The sequence below is a fragment of the Macaca mulatta genome, chromosome 4, assembly GCF_049350105.2.
Source record: "Macaca mulatta isolate MMU2019108-1 chromosome 4, T2T-MMU8v2.0, whole genome shotgun sequence".
Taxonomy (NCBI): Eukaryota; Metazoa; Chordata; class Mammalia; order Primates; family Cercopithecidae; genus Macaca; species Macaca mulatta.
The window spans coordinates 150,234,488-150,250,687 of NC_133409.1; the positions used below are offsets into that span (position 1 = coordinate 150,234,488).

A 16,200-nucleotide genomic window follows, 5' to 3' on the forward strand; every position below is an offset into this window, starting at 1 on the left:
TGGTGCATGAGCTGAATTCTGAAGGGAAAGTAGTGGTGGGGCAGGCACAGAGTTTGAGAAGCTCAGTGCAGCCTGAGGGAGTCATGATGATCGAGGTGGGGAGAGCATGGCCAGTAAGAGAATCACTGTCACAGTTTCCTCTGGCTGGAGAACAGGGCATGTGGGGGTGCCAAAGGGCCTGGTCTCAGGGCTTCCTATGCTGTACTAAGGGGCTTGGGCCTCATTTGAAGGCCCCTAGAGGGCCTCTGAGGGTAAAGTGGGAGAGTGACATGACTAGATATTTATCTTGCAAATAGCACGGTGGCTGCTGAGACTAGCTGGAGAAGTGAGTTAAGAGCTGGTAAGGGCTGGCAGGGTTGATCCTGCCTATAATCCCAGCACCTTGGGAGGCCAAGGCAGGAGGATAGCTTGAGGCTAGGAGTTTGAGACCAACCTGGCAACATAGTGAGACCCCCCATCTCTACTACGACAAAATATATTAGCCAGGTGTGGTGGTGCGTGCCTGTAGTCCCAGCTCCTTGAGAGACTGAGGTGGGAGGATCGCTTGAGCCCAGGAGACCGAGGCTGCAGTGAGCCATGATTGTGCTACTGTACTCCAGCCTGGGTGCTATCCACACTCTGCACAGAGCAACACCCTGTCTCAACAACAACAACAACAAAAAAGACGATGGGTCAGTTGGGATGGTGTCACTGGGGCTGGATGTGGGAGGCAGAAAGCAAGGCGTACCAGGCAGCCCCCAGGGTTCTGGATGAGACAGTCCCATTCCCTGAGGCAGGGAGCAGCAGAGGTGGGGAATAATGCCTTAGATAAACTTAGATCAACATCTAAGGGACACTTACATAAATACCTTTTGTGCATTTGTTGAGAGTCGATTGTGATCAAGATGTTCAAAGTGGATCATCGCACTCCATAAAGCACACCTGGGAGGCATACCTACTTTATAGGTCAGGAGAATTGAGGCGCCAGAGTAGCAGTGTGGGGTTGGGGAAGAGACAGGGCCACTGGAACCCCGGGGACAGCCTATACTCACAGCGGAGGCGGAGGAAGAAGGGCCCACAGGGTAGCTTGAGGAGTGACTTGCAGGGAGGCGCAGAACCAGGGAGGGTGCTGTCCTGGGCTCCAGGAAGGAGGGCGTGGTTGGACTTGTCAGATTCCAGAACAGTGAATCAAGGGCTACGGAGTGTCCACAGGATTTAGCATTGGCAAGGCCACCACTGGCCTCTGTGAGAGCTACTGCCTGGTGGAGGGGTGAAGCTGGATCGTGAGGGTGGTGGAGGTGAGGACGTGGCTACAATCAGTGTAGACATCACTTTCTGGAATCTGGGCTGGGAATGAGAGCAAAGAGGGAAGATGGAGGCTGGAGAGAGATGCACACAGAATGGGGGTGGGGAGGGGTGTGACAGTAGCTTGTTGAAATGCTGATGGCACAGCTGCTGGGGAGTGAAGGGTCAGTGCTGCAGGTGAGGGAGTCCATCCATGGATCAAAGTTCCAAAGGAGGAAGAGGAGAGGCCTGCAGCATAGATGAGGGAGGCTGTCCCACATTAAAATACTTCAAGGATTGTGCTCTCCTCTCTTGGAGAAGAAGCCAGCTAGTAGTTAGGCTTGGAAGCAGTGGAGGTTGTACTGGGAAGATTTCCCTGGCTATGGAGATGTGAAAGGGCCTGGCTGGGCTCCCCTCTTTCTGAAGGTCCCTGCTGCTCCAGTTTGTGGTTGGAGGCAGAGCCACACTAGTCCATGCAGTGCTTCCATGCCGTTTGGAAGAAGGCACCCGTTCCTTTAAGTGGACACCACTCCTCACCAGGGCACACAGCTCAGCAAGCAGAGTGCTGGCTGGATTTCAGTCCCTTTGTACTCCCTCAGCAAATGCACTTTTGTACAGTGAACAACCTGCACAGCCTCACACAGCATTCCCATGTGGGATTTGGCTTCCTCGTTCTCCTTGGACCTAAGCCCCTCCCTTCTCTCTACCCGCTGTTCCTAGTGCCTCAGAGTGACCCACGTCCAGGGACTCCACCTCGTCTGGGAAACCTGTGGGTGACAGACCCTACCCCAGACTCACTGCACCTCTCCTGGACTGTCCCTGAGGGCCAGTTCGACACCTTCATGGTCCAGTACAGGGACAAGGATGGACGGCCCCAGGTGGTACCTGTGGAAGGGCCTGAGCGTTCATTTGTTGTCTCCTCACTGGACCCTGACCACAAGTACAGATTCACTCTGTTTGGAATCGCGAATAAGAAGCGGTATGGCCCCCTCACGGCCGATGGCACCACTGGTGAGTAACAGCCACCTCAGCCCCCATGTGACCCCTTTTTAGCCCTCTGCACACTTGCCTTCAGCCCGAAACCAGCTGGGGTCCCCCAGGAAGACGGCTGACTCCAGCTTCCTGGCCCCACTCCTGGCCTGAGGGGCAGCCAGACTCCCCCGCACTGCTGGGCCCCTTCCATCCCAAGCAGCAGCTCCCCGAGGCCCAGAAGGTGTGTCATACCCTGGCTGTGTCAGGCTTCCCAGAAGTTTAGCACTCAAATTAATGGACTAGTGACCCTCCACCCCCCGTAGGTGTGACAGCCCGTCCAAACCCCAAGCCCCAGTCTCCCAGGCTGCCAGTTCAGCACCTGGCTGGATCTTCTTGTTTACAGCTCCAGAGAGGAAAGAGGAGCCCCCCCGCCCCGAGTCCCTGGAGCAGCCCCTCCTGGGGGAACTGACAGTGACCGGTGTGACCCCAGACTCTTTGCGCCTCTCATGGACGGTGGCCCAGGGCCCCTTCGACTCGTTCATGGTCCAGTACAAAGATGCACAGGGGCAGCCCCAGGCAGTGCCTGTTGCGGGGGATGAGAATGAGGTTACCGTCCCCGGCCTGGATCCCGACCGGAAGTATAAGATGAACCTCTACGGGCTTCGTGGCAGGCAGCGTGTGGGGCCCGAGTCTGTGGTGGCCAAGACTGGTGAGTCATGGCTGCCAGGCCTCCCTCCCCTGCTAGCCCCATCCTGTGAGCAGGACTTGGCTGGGGCTCCTTCCAGCCTCCCTCCACCTTCGCCTTCTCAGCTCATTTTGCCAAAGCCTCCACCCACTTCCTCCCCCACTGCTCTCCTGTCCTCTGCATGCCAGGTCCCTGTCATCCAGCCTCCAGATCCTCATCTCTTTCTCAGCCTCACTTCTTCATCTCCAAGGGCAGGTCCTATTTTCCCCCGTTCCAAGCACCTGGACTCATCCTTCCACCTGGGGTTGTCCTCCCCACAGATGTCCTCACCATTCGGTCACTGTGTTCTCACCCCTCAGTTTTTACTGGGCTCCTTCATGGTCTGGTTTGGGCCATGGTCACTTCTGGGCTTCTGTCACCTGCTGCCCACACCCTCCTGCCATTTCTGCTGTATTCAGAGGTGGCAGATCCAAGTGACAAGAGCACCACATTTCTCTAGCCTTTCTCAGCATGAAGAGGACTCCTCCCAGCTCCCGACTCCTTGACTCCCAACCCGCTTGGAACAGGGCAAAGGGATTGCATTCAGCCCAGCATCCCAGCCTGTTCCTCCATGTCCCCAGTCTTTCCCTGTCTGGTGCCATTCCCCTGGCCTGTGAATTATTTGATGAGAGATAGTGTGGATAGTGGTTAGGAGCAAAGACTCCAGAGCCAACTGCCTGAGTCTCACTACCAGCCTTGCAACTTGCTTCCTGGAGGACCTTGTGCAAATTGCTTAACCTCTCTGTGCCTCAGCTTTCCCTTCTGTCAGGTGGGGATAATGGTTACCACTGCACAGAGCTGTTGGAATTACATGAGTTAATATACATATAACACTTAGGCTAGGCACGGGGCACGGTGGCTCATGCCTGTAATCCCAGCACTTTGGGAGGCCGAGGCAGGTGGATCACGAGATCAGGAGATCGAGACCATCCTGGCTAACATGGTGAAACCCTGTCTCCACTAAAAATATAAAAAATTAGCCAAGCATGGTGGCGGGCACCTGTAGTCCCAGCTACTCAGGAGGATGAGGCAGGAGAATGGCGTGAACCCGGGAGGCGGAGCTTGCAGTGAGCCGAGATGGCACCACTGCACTCCAGCCTGGGCAACAGAGCGACTTCATCTCAAAAAACAAAAACAAAAACAAACCACCCTCACACACTTAGAATAGTGCTTGGAGCAGCAAAGCATTTTCAGAGCGAGCTGCAATTTCTCCCTGACTCTCTCACTTCCCAGTCATCTTTTTTCCTCCCCACTTCCCTCCCTTCCTCTGGGTTGTCATTCTTGCCAATTCTTTCCTCAATCTGCTATCCCAAAGTAGTCCCCCATGTAGCGGGTCACAGAAGGGCTGGCTTCCCTTGTGCCACAGTCTCCCCACGCCATGGAGCCTCAGCAGAGACCTAACTGCAGGGGGCGGGTAGGTGCCCACAGGGCTGTGATTCCAGAGCCAGCCAGGGAAGGGCACGGCCCTCCCTGGATCCCACTCACCCAGAATTTTTCTCCCACTCATGCCTGGAGCCCTGCCTTAGCAATTCATTCCTTGGGGTTAAAGGGGAGGGAGGGGCAGGGCTGCCTGGGGAGGCCACAGCAGGAGCACATTCCATAGTCAGATCCTCATATGAGGGGTGGGGCAGCCACAGCGCCCTGGGGAGGGTGCAGGTAGGAAGAGGCCTCACTGCCCTCCTCACTGTCTGAGGTCAGCACTGTCAGTGAACGTGGTTTGGAAGAACCCTCAGCGGCTTCCTCTCTTCCCATCTCAGCTCCTTTCTCAGACACGAAGGGAGACCCCTCACCCCCACAGAACCCACCAGAGCAGGATGGGGCAAGGGCTGCCTCAGCCCTTTCCATCTGTGAGTGACCCAATGGCGAATACAAAGGCTACAGAGCCCCTGAGCCCACAGCGTGAGGGCGTTTCCATGGCTGTCCTCTGTGGGCAGCTGCAAAGCCAGCAGCTCTTCATGCCTCTGCCTCTTCTCTCAGCTCCTCAGGAGGATGTGGACGAGACCCCCAGCCCCACAGAACTGGGCACGGAGGCCCCAGAGTCCTCTGAGGAGCCGCTCCTGGGGGAGCTGACAGTGACAGGATCCTCCCCTGACTCGCTGAGCCTCTCCTGGACCGTCCCCCAGGGCCGCTTCGACTCCTTCACCGTGCAGTACAAAGACAGGGATGGGCGGCCCCAGGCGGTGCGTGTTGGGGGTGAGGAGAGTGAGGTCACCGTGGGGGGCCTGGAGCCCGGGCACAAGTACAAGATGCACCTGTACGGCCTCCACGAGGGACAGCGCGTGGGCCCGGTGTCTGCCGTGGGCGTGACAGGTGAGTAAGGGGCAGGGGCCTGCTTTGGTTCCCTCCCACTGCTGGCTTCCAGCTTCCCTATACCCAGTTGCTCTCCTTGCTCCAGTGGAACCTTGAGGCCACCTGCCAGGGGAAGACCTAGAAAGAGTATATCACTGGGGACTGGGGTACCACCAGCTTTCATGGCCCTGAGCAAGTTTTAAATTTTCTGCGGGCCAGGCGCGGTGGCTCAAGCCTGTAATCCCAGCACTTTGGGAGGCCGAGACGGGCGGATCACGAGGTCAAGAGATCAAGACCATCCTGGCTAACACGGTGAAACCCCGTCTCTACTAAAAAATACAAAAAACTAGCCGGGCGAGGTGGCAGGCGCCTGTAGTCCCAGCTACTCGGGAGGCTGAGGCAGGAGAATGGCGTAAACTCAGGCGGCGGAGCTTGCAGTGAGCTGAGATCCGGCCACTGCACTCCAGCCTGGGTGACAGAGCGAGACTCCGTCTCAAAAAAAAAAAAAATTTTCTGCGCCCCTGTTTTCTTGTCCGTAAAATGGAGACATCTACTTCACAGAGCTATTGTGAGGGTTAAGTGAGTTAACAGATGTAAAGCATCAAGAATGGACCTGGCAAAAGTAAATATGCTGCCAGTGTCTGCTGTGAGAATTGTTATAAATATTCTTACTCTGGGGTCTGCTTTGTCCCCTTTGGCTGGTTCAGTTACTCGGTCAGAATGCACATGACTGTAAGGCCATACCACCCTGAAGGTAGCCCGTCATCTCCTCTGATCTCAGAAGCTAAGCAGGATCAGGTCTGGTTAGTACTTAGATGGGAGAATGTGCATGAGACATTGGCCTCTTCATCAGTGCAGCTTGAAGCAAGCTTTCTCTTCTTTCTAGTCTTTTCCTTTTTTTTTTTTTTTTTTTGAGACAGAGTCTCACTCTGTTGCCCAGCCTGGAATGCAGTGGCATGATCTCAGCCCACTGCAACCTCTGCATCCCAGGTTCAAGCGTTTCTCCTGCCTCGGCCTCCCAAGTAGCTGGGACTACAGATGCGTGCCACCACACCCCATTACTTTTTTGTATTTTTAGTAGAGACGGGGTTCACCATGTTGACCAGACTGGTCTCAAACTCCAGATCCTCAAGTGATCCACCCACCTCAGCCTCCTAAAGTTCTGGTATTACAGGGGTGAGCCACCACACCTGACCACAAAGCTTTCTCTTTCTTCTTTCTTTCTTTTCTTTTTTTTTTTTTTTTTTGAGACTGAGTCTTGCTCTGTTGCCCAGGTTGGAATGCAGTGATGCAGTCTTGGCTCACTGCAACCTCTGCCTCCCAGGTTCGAGTGATTCTCCTGCCTCAGCCTCCCGAGTAGCTGGGATTACAGGCACGCACCACCATGCCTGGTTAATTTTTGTATTTTTAATAGAGATGGGGTTTTACCATGTCAGCCGGGCTCGTCTCAAACTCCTGACCTCAAGTGATCCACCCGCCTTGGCCTCCCGAAGTGTTGGGATTATAGGCGTGAGCCACCGCACCCGGCCACAAGTCTTTCTTTACTACTCATCCAGTGAGTGACTTTACAGCAGAGAAGAACATCCCTTCCACCCTCTCTCTCAGGCCTGGTTACAGGGCCACAGCCACCGCCACGCGGGACCAGCCTGGGCACCTCCTCTCCAGGGCCTCAGCCCAAGAGGCTGAGTGGGCAGCAGTGCCTCTGGGACCCTCGGGCTGACCTGCCCGGTTTGGTAACAGTGAGGGGAATCTCTTTTTTTTTCCCTTTGCTCACAGAAACAAAGACACACCTTTCTCAAAAATAACTTTTACTATAAGGGGAATGATTAAAAAATTAAAAGCAGAGAAATAGATAGTTTTCCAGAACATGGTTTCTGTAATTCCACCAAGCTCAGCCTCATCATGACTTGGTTGATTTCATTTCCAGAACCTTCCACCCTCAATTTATTTTCTTTGCCTCAGTCAGCCCTGAGAAGAGGGAGAGGGCAAAACCACCCTGAGTGACTCTCCTTGGGGCCTGAGGTTGTAGGGTGGAGGCTGGTGCCAGACCCAGACATGCTGCCACGGCTGCTCCTGGAGTGACCCTCCCTCTGCCCCTCTGTCCCAGGGACCCACACTGGGCTCTGTGAGGCCCTGTACCTGGTCCCTGGAGTAAGGATGGGCTCCGCCAGGCACTGACTACTAAGGCGGTGCAGTGGAGATAAATGGAGTTTGGGAATCTGACAAACTGAGTCCTTCCTGTCTTCCTCTGTTCTCAGCTGAATGATTTTTTTTTTTTTTTTTAAGACAGAGTCTTGCTTTATCACCCAGGCTGGCGTGCAGTGGTGTGATCTCGGCTCACTGCAACCGCTGGTTCCCAGATTCAAGCAGTCCTCCTGCCTCAGCCCCCCGAGTAGCTGGGCTTACAGGCATGCGCCACCACACCCGGCTAATTTTTGTATTTTTAGTAGAGACAGGGTTTCACCGTGTTAGCCAGGCTGGTCTCGAACTTCTGACCTCAGGTGATCCACCCACCTCGGCCTCCCAAAGTGCTGGGATTACAGGTGTGAGGCACCGTGCCCGGCCAGCTGTGTGATCTTGAAAAACTTACCTCCTCTCCTGGAACCTCAGCTTCCTCATGTTCAGGAGGGAGTAAGCACCGCCCAGCTTGTTGTCACGGTTAGAGGTGGTGATGTAACATGTCTGGCATCTTCTCAGCTCATTCGTCTTTTGCTCAGACCTTCCCGCGAGGGAATCCCTGTATATCCATGTTCTAATGCTGGATATTTTGAAACGTGTATTTTACACATCCTGGATAAAATAGATGAGGCCCTTTAGGAAAGAAATGGGCGTCAATGCACATTATCAGAGCAGCAAAGGGACGAAGCAGCTGAAGTCCGCCAAGCTGGAGGCTGTGCCTGGCAGCACACACAATGCAGTTGTCAGGGGGAGAGGTGTGTGGAGCTCATTAGACACACTTCTAAATTGGAAAAGGACTGTCCCACATGCAGCATGGGGACTGCCAGAGTCATGAATCGTTCTAATTGCACCTTTCCAATTAGTCCAAACCACCAGCAATAAAACTTGATGGTGAAGGACATTTTCATTCCCTCATGGAAAGAAGTGCAAAGAGGGCAAAAAGGAGCAGGGAATGGGTGCTGCGGGAACAAGTAAGGTTAGAAGGCAAATGAAATGAGAGAAAATACCCAGCCTGGTACCTGTAAATAGCAGATGTTCAATACATGGTGGTCACTCTGCTCCCTCCCACCACCTCAGCTGCCTCCACACCGGCCCTCCCCTGCCTGACTCTTTTCTGTCTTCCTGAGGCCTGGTCACCAGCCTGTTTCAAGCAGGTGTCACTTGCCTGGAGCCTTGTCTTGTCCTCCCAAGGAAGCCAGAGAAACAAGTTCTTAGGAGCCCCACCCATCCAGTCACCTTCTCTGCCATTTTGCCTCTTGGGACTACCCTCTAGTTCACTGGCTAATGAGTGCTTCCTCATGCGGGAGTGGTGGGGATCCGCAGGTCCTGAGCCCAGACCTGCAGACCACTCATTATTTTACAGACATTTGTGGAGTACCTACTGTGTGCCAGGCACTGGGACACAGCAGTGAATTAAGCAAAGCTCCTGCCTGAGGGGCTCACATTCTAGTGGAGGGGGACAGGCAACAAATTGCACAAATATGTCGGTGGCACCGGATGTGACAGTGATCAGTAGTGGAGAAAAGCAGAACCTAGTAGGGGGACAACGAGGGCCTCGCAGAGAGGGCAGTGTGTGAGGAAAGCCCTGAAGGAGGTGAGAGGACGGCCACTAGGTATTTGGGGAAAAAGCGTCCCAGACAGAAGGAAGAGCAAATGCAGAGACTGGCAGGTGGAAAGCAGCCCCAAATGTCTGCAGACAGTGAGGAATGCAGTGTGTTTTGGGGTGGAGTTGGAGGAGGGCAGGCAATAAGAATGATCTAAGAGATGAATACGGGACCTTAGAGGCCACTGCAGGACTTGGATTTCACCCTGAGTGAGATAGAAGCCACTGCAGGAACCAGCTCTGGCTAATGTGTTAACAGGATTCTTCTGGCTGCAGACCCAACAGACCAAAGGGGGGTGAGGGCAGAAGGCGGTGACCTGGGAGAATGTTGTGATAATCCAGGAGGAGACGGTGGTGCTTGGAGGTGGCAAGGAGGGGTCAGACTCTGAAGGTAGTGACAACAGGACGTACCCACAGGGCAGATATGGAGTGTAAGAGGATTCGGGGATGACTCCGGGGGTTTTGATCTGAGCAGCTGGAAGAATGAAGTTGTAATCTTGGCTGGGTGTGGAGGCTCACGCCTGTAATCCCAGCACTTTGGGAGGCCGAGGCGGGCGGATCATCTGAGGTCGGGAGTTCGAGACCAACCTGACCAACATGGAGAAACCCCATCTCTACTGAAAATATAAAACTAGCTGGACATGGTGGCGCATGCCTGTAATCCCAGCTACTCGGGAGGCTGAGGCAGGAGAATCACTTGAGTCTGGGAGGCGGAGGTTATGGTGACCTACAAGCACGCCATTGCACTCCAGCCTGAGCAACAAGAGTGAAACTCCGTCTCAAAAAAAAAAAAAAAAAAGGTTGTAATCTTACTGAGGTGGGGAGGCTGTGGCTGGAGCAGGTGTCGGGAAGCTTGGAGGCTCAGTTTTGCACTTGTTGAGTTTGACACACAAGTAGGCCTCCAAGGAAGACACTGCACAAACACTAGTCTGGGATTCAGGGGAGGTCTGGACAGAGAGTATAAATCTGGAGTCACTGGCATATAGATGGAATTTCAGCACTTTCCTAGGGTGTCAATGACAGCTGACACTCTTCTCCCCCAACAAGTGCAGCCTCAGACACCAGGCAGGGACCTAGTGAAGGATTGTTGACCAGACAGGTGTTCAGATCAATACACTTTTACATCAAAACCATCTTGCAGTTTCCACAAATGCAACAGACATCGCTGGGTGTGGTGACTCACACCTGTAATCCCGGCACTTTAGGGGCTGAGGCAGGTGGATCACCTGAGGTCAGGAGTTTGAGACCAGCCTGACCAACATGGCAAAACCCTGTCTCCACTAAAAATACACACACACACACAAAATTAACCAGGCAGGGTGGCGCACACCTGTAGTCCCAGCTACTTGGGAGGCTGAGGCAGGAGGATCGCTTGAACCGGGGAGGCAGAGGCTGCAGTGAGCTGAGGTTTCCCACTGCTCTGGGTGACAGTAAGACTCCATCTCAAAAAAAATAGCAAAAAATAACTAGACATCATTACTATAAGAAAAGGGGGGTTCTTTACTAACAGCCCCCTACCATCTCTGTCCCAGCCCCACAACAAGAAGAGACCCCTCCAGCCACCAAGCCCCCTCTGGAGCCACGCCTAGGAGAGCTGACAGTGACAGATGTGACCCCCAACTCTGTGGGCCTCTCCTGGACAGTCCCTGAGGGCCAGTTTGACTCCTTCATGGTCCAGTACAAAGACAAGGACGGGCAGCCTCAGGCGGTGCCGGTGGCTGCAGACCAGCAGGAGGTCACAATCTACAACCTGGAGCCTGAGAGAAAATACAAGATGAACATGTATGGACTACATGATGGGCAACGCGTGGGCCCCCTGTCTGTGGTCATCATGACGGGTGAGTAATGGGGGGACTCAGTCCCCATCTCTGGTTATCCAGAGCTCCCCACTCCATGGCCCTTCTCCCAGCCCTGCCTTGGTACCACCGCACCCTCACTGAGGGGCTGGATCCCCTCAGGCCCTGACTCAGTGACCCTGCCAGTCTTTCTGTTCCCTGACCCCTTTACTCCTCCCAGGGCTGGAACCTTCTCAGCCCTCCAGCTCCTTCCCCATCTCCACTCTGCCCCCCGCCTAGGGGAATGTCTTCTTCCCATTTGGCCTAAATCCAGCCACAGACTTTCTCTCCCCCTCTCCAACTGCCCATAGCTGTTTCCACCCCTTCTCTTTACAACCTTGCTGTGACTTGGACACAGCTGCCACCTCCCGCTTCTGGCCTTTTTTGTTGAGGCGAAGTGCTGCATATCCTGAGTCCCTTCTCAGGAGTCCTCTGCCACCTGCCTGCACTGCGTTCCATCCTGGCCCACGCGAGTTTTCGTCTCTCCAGGAGGCCGCCCTTGCTCTTGCTCTAGGCTCCTTCCTGCCCCTCATGGTTTCCTGGGCACAGGTTCTCCACAACTTTTGTGCTGTGGCATCTGGTGAAACCCCTACCCCGCCTCAAGGCAATGTTTTTAAATCTGTAAAATAAAATGTATAGGATTACAAAGGAAACAAATTATATTCATAGACAGTTATCAAAATATTTCTTTTTTATTTTTGAGACGGAGTTTCGCTCTTGTCACCCAGGCTGGAGTGCAATGGCGTGATCTCAACTCATTGCAACCTCCACTTCCCGGGTTCAAGCAATTCTCCTGCCTCAGCCTCCAGAGTAACTGGGATTACAGGCACGCACCACCACACCCAGCTAATTTTTTGTATTTTTAGTAGAGACAGGATTTCACCATGTCGGCCAGGCTGGTCTCAAATTCCTGACCTCAGGTGATCCGCCCACCTCGGCATCCAAAAGTGCCAGGCGTGAGCCACTGCACCTGGCCCAAAATATTTCCTAAAAATCCAAATTTATGATTTAGTAATACTTGAACTTATTGACTAGCTCATTAAATAACAGGACTTGGTGATGTGTTTACTAAACTACAAAATTTAGAAGCAGTGATGGATATAAAAGGTATTTTAAAGTTTCTGCAATAACTCTAAGGTGACGTGAAAACATCCGTGGTTTCTATTGGTAACAAAGTCACAATAATTCTACTCTGGTTGGTTTTCTATATTAGTTTTTGAAAGAAATGCTGCATTTCAGTTAGAGGTCTGGAAATAAATGTGTAACTATTCCCCATCTCAGTTCACAGCCCCCTTGAGGCCCTCAAAACCCATGGGTTCTCCCCTCAGAGATCTCAACCATGTTCTTTGTCTTCCCAAATCCCAGCTCCCCTCCCACCAGCCCCAGCCACGGAGGCCCCCGAACCTCCCCTGGAGCCACGCCTAGGGGAGCTGACAGTGACGGATGTAACCCCTGACTCTGTGGGCCTCTCGTGGACAGTCCCTGAGGGTGAATTCGACTCCTTTGTGGTTCAGTACAAGGACAGGGACGGGCAGCCGCAGGTGGTGCCTGTGGCTGCAGACCAGCGGGAGGTCACCATCCCTGGCTTGGAACCCTCCCGCAAGTACAAGTTCCTGCTCTTTGGGATCCAGGACGGGAAACGACGCAGCCCAGTCTCTGTGGAGGCAAAGACGGGTGAGAGGGGCCCCCACACAGCTGAGCCTGAGGCCACAGCCTTCCCACCCTTCTCTTCCCTCCCTCTACTGAGTCTTGCCTTTGTCCACCTGCTCTGTCTCATTTGAAAAGCCACATGGTGCTAGTATGGTGACTCACGCCTGTAATCCCAGCACTTTGGGAGGTCGAGGCAGGTGGATCACTTGAGGTCAGGAGTTCGAGACCAGCCTGGCCAACATGGCAAAACCCTGTCTCTACTAAAAAGACAAAAATTAGCTGGGTGTGGTGACGGGTGCTAGTAATTCCAGCTACTCGGGAGTCTGAGACACAAGAATCACTTGAACCCGGGAGATGGAGGCTACAGTGAACCAAGATCGTGCCACTGCACTCCAGCCTAGGTGATAGAGCGAGACTCTGTCTCCAAAAAGACCAAGAAAAAAAAAAAAAAAAAAAAAGAAAGAAAAGCCACAAAGCAGATGAGGACCAGGAGACTGGGTCCAGTTCCTGGGTCTGCTCTCCGCTGCTGACTCTGCCTCTCTTCTTGTATTTTCCACTGTTGTTGGATGAGGGAAGCCCCTGCAGGCCTCTTCCTGCAGGGTGGATGTGGGAGCCTGGGGGTGCTGGGAGAAGGGGCAAGGAGAGCCAGGAGCCCTTCCTGCCTTGCAAATCCATCACCTCCTGAGAGTCTTTGCTGTCTCCCCTACGACTCTCACCCAGGTTCTCAACCTCCTAGTTCAGGCCTGTCTGGGCCCATATGTGCCTCCTACAGAGGCTGTCCTTCCTTCTCTGCCCTCCTTCTGGAGCCTCAGAAATTGGGAACCAGAGGAGCCCAGCCCAGTTGTGCCCCTTTCCGAGGGTTCAGTCCAGGCCCTCCCCTGCCCCTGGGGGCTCCCTGTTGCCAGAAAACTTGCAATAACAATGTCGTCAGCATCCTCACCGTCCAGGAAGGCAGCAGGCCAGCTCCTTCTCAAGCCCTGGGATGGCTCCTCGGGCAGACACTAGATCCCTTCCCTGCCTGAGCTCCCCAGCTTCATCCCCCTCAACATTCTCACAGGCAGCCCACGCTTCTTCACCAGGTCCCATGGGAGCCTTAGTTCTCCCGGGCCAGCCAGTGAGAATAAGAAAGGGAAAGGAGAAGGAGTGAGAGCTACCTGTGTCATATCATCCTGCCTCCCCCACCTGCTGTCTGCCCCCATCAGGGATCCTGTGCTCCTCGGGGCTGGCCAAATCACTCCTTTCCTCAAGGGCCAGCCAAGTCATGTGCTCCTGGGTAAGAGGAGATAGAGACCCAGTCTGCAAGCAGCTGCACCCTGCTGGGTGCTGGGGAAGCAGTCTGTGAGAGGTGGAAAGAGGCTGGACAGAAAGGGGAGTAAGACGAGGCAGGGAGCTAGGGAATCTCTTTTCCCGGAGGTGACTCAGGACAGGTGACCCTCCCAACTTGGGTCAAGGGGAAAGAGGCGTGGACCAGATGGAGATGGTGGTGAGGATGGGAGGTGATGGAAATATTTTGGGGAAGCACTGAGCATTTGGGCAGTTCTGGGTTTTTCCAGCCCCAGAGGGAGGCAGTCACGGAGTCGTTCTGGAAAAAATAAACACAAGAACCTTTCCTCTCCATCAGCTGCCCGAGGTGACGCCAGCCCAGGGGCTCCACCTCGCCTTGGGGAGCTGTGGGTGACAGACCCCACCCCAGACTCACTGCACCTCTCCTGGACGGTCCCTGAGGGCCAGTTCGACTCTTTTGTGGTCCAGTTCAAAGACAAAGACGGGCCCCAGGTGGTGCCCGTGGAGGGCCACGAGCGCTCTGTCACCATCGCCCCTCTGGACGCCGGCCGCAAGTACAGATTCCTCCTCTATGGCCTCCTGGGCAAGAAGCGCCATGGCCCCCTCACTGCCGACGGCACCACGGGTGAGGGGCATTCCCTGCAGGTCCCTGCTCTGCTCCCCTCAGGCCAAGCAGCAGATGATCACTTGTGGTGGCTGCCATTACCATTATTTGGCCCCAGCCACTCGGCTCAGATCCAGCTCCCCACGTCCCTGCACAAGCCCCTAGCACAGCCCAGCAGGACTCAACCACGCAAAGCCCTGTCTCCAGACCTCTCGATCCTGCCCTTCGAGGTCACCCAGGCTTCCAGAAACAGCTCAGCCGTTTCCTCTCCGTGTCTCCATCTCAGAGGCCCGGAGTGCTATGGACGATACTGGAACAAAGCGTCCCCCAAAACCCCGTCTGGGGGAGGAGCTGCAGGTGACCAGCGTGACCCAGAACTCCGTGGGCCTCTCCTGGACAGTCCCTGAGGGCCAATTTGACTCCTTTGTGGTCCAGTACAAGGACAGGGACGGGCAGCCCCAGGTGGTGCCCGTGGAGGGCAGCCTCAGGGAGGTCAGCGTGCCGGGCCTGGACCCCGCCCACAGGTACAAGCTGCTGCTCTACGGCCTGCACAGCGGCAAGCGTGTGGGCCCCATCTCAGCCGTCGTCATAACTGGTGAGTGTGCGGCAGCTGGAACACCTGTGCCTCCTTCCCGCCTGGCTCTCCAAGTCTGACTGAGCCATAAGATCTCTGAACTTCCCATTTTATATCATTTCCATTGATCCAGAAAGTTTCCTTGTGCCGCTTTAGAGTCCACTGCCCCAGCCCCAGCCTCCAGCAACCACTGTCTGCTTTCAGTCATTCTGGAGACAGCATTTTGGCTTTCTGTGTAATGGAATCACAATACGCAGTCTCTTGTGTTTCGTTTATTGCACGTAGCACAATGCTTTTGAAATTCACCCACGTGCAGCAAAAGCTGGTCTTTCGATTGTTGATGCTTGCCCTCGCTCCCTCTCCTCCCTCACTTCTCCTGAGAGTCTGGGTGCAGCAACAGACCGGCCATCTGTCTCTACCTGTCTCTGTGAACCAGCCCGCAGGGAAGACACGGAAACTGAGACCACGGCCCCGACCCCTCCAGCGCCTGAGCCCCGCCTCGGGGAGCTGACAGTGGAGGAGGCCACGCCGCACACCCTGCATCTCTCCTGGATGGTGACTGAGGGAGAATTTGACTCCTTCGAAATCCAGCACACAGATAGAGAAGGGCAACTCCAAACGGTCCGTACAGGAGGTGACCGGAATGACATCACCCTCTCTGGCCTGGAATCCGACCACAGATACCTGGTGACCCTGTATGGTTTCCACGATGGGAAGCATGTGGGTCCTGTCCATGTCGAGGCCCTGACAGGTGAGAACTCTGCCCACTGTGCCTCCTTTCAGATGGTGGGAGAGTCCAGAGGAGAGCAGAGTCCCGCAGATACCCTGCCCACCTCAGTCCTCTCTTTCCATGTCTCTGTCCAGTCCCGGAGGAGGAGGAGCCTTCGGAACCTCCCACCGCAACCCCCGAGCCCCCCATCACGCCTCACCTGGGGGAGCTGACCGTGACAGACGCCACCCCTGACTCCCTCAGCCTGTCCTGGACAGTTCCTGAGGGCCAGTTTGACCACTTCCTGGTCCAGTACAGGAACGGAGACGGGCGGCCCAAGGCTGTGCGGGTGCCAGGGCATGAGGACGGGGTCACCATCTCGGGCCTGGAGCCAGACCACAAATACAAGATGAACCTGTACGGCTTCCACGGTGGCCAGCGCGTGGGCCCTGTGTCTGCAATCGGGGTGACGGGTGAGTGAACAGTGGGAGCCACAGGGTGGGTGCTGTGGGAGG

The 16,200-nt window shown here is 54.8% G+C and overlaps 1 protein-coding gene across 4 annotated transcripts in view; it reads left to right on the top strand.

Moving 5' to 3' along the window:
- The window catches only part of TNXB (tenascin XB), a 95,741-nt gene that overhangs the window by 25,357 nt on the left and 54,184 nt on the right, over positions 1 to 16,200 (top strand). For all 4 annotated transcript variants that reach the window (XM_078000332.1, XM_078000333.1, XM_078000334.1 and 1 more), the window contains 9 exons: positions 1,984 to 2,274; positions 2,639 to 2,944; positions 4,937 to 5,269; positions 10,562 to 10,867; positions 12,230 to 12,538; positions 14,136 to 14,423; positions 14,689 to 14,997; positions 15,413 to 15,727; positions 15,841 to 16,158. In XM_078000332.1, the coding sequence (XP_077856458.1) occupies positions 1,984 to 2,274; positions 2,639 to 2,944; positions 4,937 to 5,269; positions 10,562 to 10,867; positions 12,230 to 12,538; positions 14,136 to 14,423; positions 14,689 to 14,997; positions 15,413 to 15,727; positions 15,841 to 16,158 (2,775 nt within the window). The remainder of the gene's footprint in view (positions 1 to 1,983; positions 2,275 to 2,638; positions 2,945 to 4,936; positions 5,270 to 10,561; positions 10,868 to 12,229; positions 12,539 to 14,135; positions 14,424 to 14,688; positions 14,998 to 15,412; positions 15,728 to 15,840; positions 16,159 to 16,200) is intronic.